We start from the raw sequence: 5,437 nt of genomic DNA on the forward strand, positions 1-5,437 counted from the left end.
TGGCAGTATTTGTGTGTGTGTGTGTGTGTGTTTGACTCTGACCTTGCCCTTTTCACACAGTGATGCAAGTCTGAGCGTGTGTTTGCTTTTTCTGTCTAGTTCTGAAAGTCCAGTCTTACACATTTACACACACTGTTCTGATCTGATGTGTGTGTTAGTGTGTGATTGTGTAGTACAGGATTGAGAAACAACCCAACACTCACTGCACACACACATGTACACTCAGATCAGATCATTAACACACCCTGCAGGAGGATAAAGTGGGTTTGGCAAATCGCTAAACGGGTGTAAAGCTCTGAAACACATGTTAGTTTTGGTAAAACACCTGAATCTTGAATATTTGCTTATTGTCTTATTGAAAAATCTAAAAAAAATCTATAACTAATAAAGGGAAAATTAATAAAAATCTAAACTGGGTGTGATAAATCAAAACTCTGATTTCTTTATACATATCAGTAAAGTAAACTTTTATGTAAATTGATCTGATAACTAACCACTAATATTTAACTTCTAATTATTTTTATAATAACTCTAAACAATATTGTCTATTGACTGTGTATCATAGTTATTGTCGTCTCCTTCCCAGTGTGGTGAATTCTGGGAAGGAGACGACAATAACAATGATACGCAGTGTGATAAACATATGTTTATAAGTCGGTGGAATAAAAACACAGACTTCCTTTATAATCATGACGCATGCAGTTTTATGACTATAATCTACTGTAATCTGTTACGGTGTACTTTAGAGACAAAAGACGTCATTATGGCTCTAATTGTCGGAGTTTTTTTTGTGACAGTGTTTGATGGTCGTGATGTAAACCTCAGGCTTCCACACTGATATCAGATGATCCTCTGATGTGCTCAGAAACCGAGCTCGGCCTGACGTAGAGAAGGACTAGTCTGAAAGGATCAGAGTTACAGACAAACCACCTTGCTAGCTTATTAAATTATTAACACATCTGTTTAGAAATATGATTTCTTTTTTTTTTTTGAACACACCACTTTTGATAATAATCGATTTATGATTGTTGCCTTTTAGATCGATGTTTTGGTCCAAATTGTCGGATCGCTACTCCCCTAGTTTGTAATAATTGGCAATAATGATAGTTTTAAAGATGTTTGGAATAAAGTCTTTAAAAATTCAGTACAGATGTACAGTAAATTGTGTATAATTTGCAGTTCAGTCACACGCTGCACCATTAGTAATAGTGTTTCATGAGAAATCTGAGTGAGTGTGAGCTTGCTGATGGGCTGTAGGTCTGCGTGCATCATTTTACTTTATTATAGTGAATTATTCTGTTATATTCTTGACCTTGACATTAATGATATTTATGCTATCATTAATTTTACTCATCATCATCATCATTTTGGTTTGATATTTGACATAATAATAAATAATGTAAAGTATAAATATAATTTCTATGGTATGGTATGCACAGAGATGTAGCTTGCACAACAAAATTCATACTTTTTCTTTACTTTCTCTTTTCTTTGGTGTTATTTCATATAATATAGCTATTATATTATACACTTCAGTGTTATAAAATATACATTTTAAATCTTAAAAGCAAAAAAAAAAAACCAGAAATTTGTTTCAGTGTAAACAAAAGCAGAGCTAGTTTCTCGGCTTTGCTTCTGTTGTTGTGTTTTTCCCGGAAGAGCCTGTCCCAGCGCCCGCCCCTGCGTCACCATGGCAACAAAACAGCGAGCCGCTTCTATATATGGTCACGGAAGTAAAGAGCAGCGGTGAGAACGAGAGACGCGCGTTTACGTGGTGATGCAAGGCGTTTACGTCAGACGCACGCACGCACGCGCGCGCACGGACAGGTTCCGTGTAGCTTGTGGGCTGCGGTGAGGCTGAAAATGGAGTCGGAATATGTGCAGAAAATAATGAATTATACTCATCAGATTATACAATTATACTCATATAATATATATTACTGCTAATGCTAGTGCTAGTGCTGGAGATAGCACCATGCTAACATGCTAATATCATACCCACATTTTGCATTAAAGTCATTTCCACCATCCAGTTCACTTCTTATTATTCCTTAATATTATTATATGTATTTATTTATTTTTTGCACATCTGCAAACATGGCATAATTTGAGGTAATAAAAATATAAAACCCAACCAAAAAGCATACTGAGTTATGGCACATGAGAAGAACAACAACAACAATAACAACAACACACTTATATCACAAACAACACATCCAGGTACAACTTTCTGACAATAAAGATATTCATCACAATATTCATAACACTGTGAAAAGAACAGTTTCACACTGTTACACACGGATTAGCAGGATGATGACACTTTGTGATGTTGTGCTCTTCATTCTCCAGTGAATGATCGTTAAGATTAAAGCCTTTTTTTTTAAATCCAGTACATTAATGGATCATTGGGTCGTTATCATGCAATGCATCATCGAAGGCCAGGAACATGATATTTCTGACGTTACAATATTCAAAATTTCCTGACGATACCTAATTTCATATCTTGTACAACAATACATATTGTTATATCATCAGCCCTGGTGTAGGTTAAAGCACGAGATCAACACCGACATGGATGGAAAGTGACGTAGTACAAAAGTGCATAAACGAGCCTCATATACGATAAATATCATACAGCACAATCTGGAAGAAATGCTCTTACAAAACAAACCTCGCCGAACGCTACACCATCGGTAACGTCTGATATAAACTGCTTTCTCTAAACAACCATTTCTGAGGGGTTTTATTTTTTTTTAAAAATGTTGAATAGCTCTTAGATATTATTCACCTTACACAGACAAAACGGTGTTTCAGAGTTCAATGACCTCCACAGTAAAGTTTCTAAAAGTGCATCACATCAAGACGGCCATGCAGCGACACATCACTGTTCATGTCTTTGTGTAGTAATAATTCTATTCTTTCTGTTTATTATTTATTTATTTTTAGAAAATCAGAGGTTCAGCTATTGACGGTTAATATTAATAATAATAATAATAATAATAATAATAATAGTTAAAAGCTCAGAGGCCCAAAAGAGGCAAGACGCCAGGAGAGCAGAAGTGCCGAGCCTCCTCCGCTCTCTAAAATCCCCTTCACTCCGAGAATTCAGCTGGAGATCAGAGTGAAGAACTGCCCCGTGTGGCATTTTGGGTGAATGTTAGGGGTTAAAATTAGACCAGTGGGTTAGTGATTAGGCTAAATTATGCCATTTGAAGTGAAAATTGTGGTATATTAGTTGGCTGTGGGTGGGGATTAGGGCATTTGGGTAAAGTATCAGTGAAAGTGGGATGATTTAGTCTGTTTAGGGTGGAGATCTGGGTACTTCCCGGTATAGATTAGAGTAGTTAAGGTTCAGAACGTTATTAGACTGGATTTTACGTGTATATAATGCTAACATGGTGGAAAGTATGGCATTTGGGGTGGTTTTGTAGTTGGAGATTGGCGTATTTTGGGAGCAGATTAAGATTTTTTGTTTGGAAATTGCAGTATTTTTGGGTAGACATCAAGGTATTTCAGTGAAGATTATGGTATTTGAGTGGAGATTATGGTATTTGAGTGGAATTTGTAGCGTTTTGGGTGGAGATTAGGGTAACTTGGGTTATTGGCACATTTTGGTTGGCTTTTAGGCCACTTTGGTGGATTTTAGAGTATTTTGGGTGGAGATTAAGCCATATTAGTGGAGATTAAGGTATTTTGGCAGAGATTAGAAATTGGGTGGAGATTAGGATAATTTTGGTGGACATTAGGATATGGAGATTAGAGTGTTTTGAGTGGAGATTAGAGTGTTTTGAGTGGAGATTAGGGTATATTTTTGGAGATTAGGGTATTTTGGCTGGAGACAGTAGCAGTATTTGGAGTGTTTTGGGTGGAAACTATGATATTTGAGTGGAGATTAGGGCATTTTAGGGTATTCTGGGTAGAGATTATGATATTTGGGTGCTCATTTTGGAAGGAAATTAAATTTTACATTTACATTGTAAATGTAAAATGTAAAACCTAATGGGTGATTAAGGAATTTACAGTGGGGATTAGGGTATTTTTGGTGGAGGTTAGGGTTATTTGGGTAGAGTTTAAGAGATTAGGCAATCTGGGAGTAGATTTGAGTGTTTTAGACATACATTAGTGTATGTGGGTGGAGATTGGGGTATTTCGAGTTATTGGCACATTTTGATTGGCTTTTATGCCACTTTGGTGGATTTTAAAGTATTTTTTGGCTGGAGATTAGGCCATATTAGTGGAGATTAAGGTATTTTGGCAGAGATTACAAGTTGGGTGGAGATTAGGATATATTTGGTGGACATTAGGGTAATTTAGGTGGAGATTAGGGTATTTTGGGTGGGATGCGTGGTATTTTGTTGGAGATTAGGATGTTTTTAATTGGAGATTAGGGTATTTTGGTTTGGATCTGTAGGTTTTCATGGAGATTAGGGTATTTTGGGTGGAGATTAGGGTATTTTGGGTGGAGATTAGGGTATTTTATGTGGAGATTAGAGTATTTTGGGTGGTGATTAGGGTATTTTGGGTGGTGATTAGGGTATTTTGGGTGGAGATTAGGGTATTTTGGGTGGTGATTAGGGTATTTTGGGTGGAGATTAGGTTATTTTTCGGTGGAGATTAGGGTATTTTGGGTGGAGATTATGGTATTTTGGGTGGTGATTAGGGTATTTTGGGTGGAGATTAGGGTATTTTGGGTGGCGATTAGGGTATTTTGGGTGGAGATTAGGGTATTTTGGGTGGTGATTAGGGTATTTTGGGTGGAGATTAGGGTATTTTGGGTGGAGATTAGGGTATTTTGGGTGGTGATTAGGGTATTTTGATTGGGGGTTAGTATGTTTGGGTGGAGATTAGGGTATTTTGGGTGGAGATTAGGGTATTTTGGGTGGCGATTAGGGTATTTTGGGTGGTGATTAGGGTATTTTGGGTGGTGATTAGGGTATTTTGGGTGGAGATTAGGGTATTTTGGGTGGTGATTAGGGTATTTTGGGTGGAGATTAGGGTATTTTGGGTGGCGATTAGGGTATTTTGGGTGGTGATTAGGGTATTTTGGGTGGAGATTAGGGTATTTTGGGTGGTGATTAGGGTATTTTGATTGGGGGTTAGTATGTTTGGGTGGAGAGTGGTTGAATGAGATTAGAGAAATAAGTAAATCTTTTGTCACGCTGTATATAAATCTCGTCTCTTCTTCAGCTCAGATCTTCATAACGTCAGCAGGGTGGAGTTTTCGGCTGCAGGTTTCATTTTCCCGCCCTCGCACTCCTCAGCCTGAGTGAAATCGAACGTCAGAGGCTCTAGACTTCCTCCCATGCTCATGTAGAGCGTCTCCCACTCGCTCAGGCCCAGAGAGGCGCTCAGGTCGATGTCGGGCACCAGCAGGTCCATGTCATCGTCATCGTACTCCATTTTGGATCCAAGCTCCTCCATGGCCACGTCCTTGATG

General features: G+C 38.0%; 1 protein-coding gene across 5 annotated transcripts in view; it reads right to left on the bottom strand.

Moving 5' to 3' along the window:
* Positions 1 to 1,282: 1,282 nt before the first annotated feature.
* Positions 1,283 to 5,437, bottom strand: part of si:ch211-153j24.3 (protein c-Fos) — a 13,084-nt gene continuing 8,929 nt past the window's right edge. For 2 of the 5 annotated variants that reach the window (XM_053231853.1, XM_053231855.1), the window contains one exon: positions 1,284 to 5,437. This exon is cut by the window's right edge and continues 122 nt beyond it. In XM_053231853.1, coding sequence (XP_053087828.1) covers positions 5,197 to 5,437 — 241 coding nt within the window. In that variant the 3' untranslated portion in view covers positions 1,284 to 5,196. The other 3 variants (XM_053231854.1, XM_053231856.1, XM_034301902.2) reach the window with 2 other exon arrangements.

The sequence above is a fragment of the Pangasianodon hypophthalmus genome, chromosome 30, assembly GCF_027358585.1.
Source record: "Pangasianodon hypophthalmus isolate fPanHyp1 chromosome 30, fPanHyp1.pri, whole genome shotgun sequence".
NCBI classification, from domain to species: domain Eukaryota; kingdom Metazoa; phylum Chordata; class Actinopteri; order Siluriformes; family Pangasiidae; genus Pangasianodon; species Pangasianodon hypophthalmus.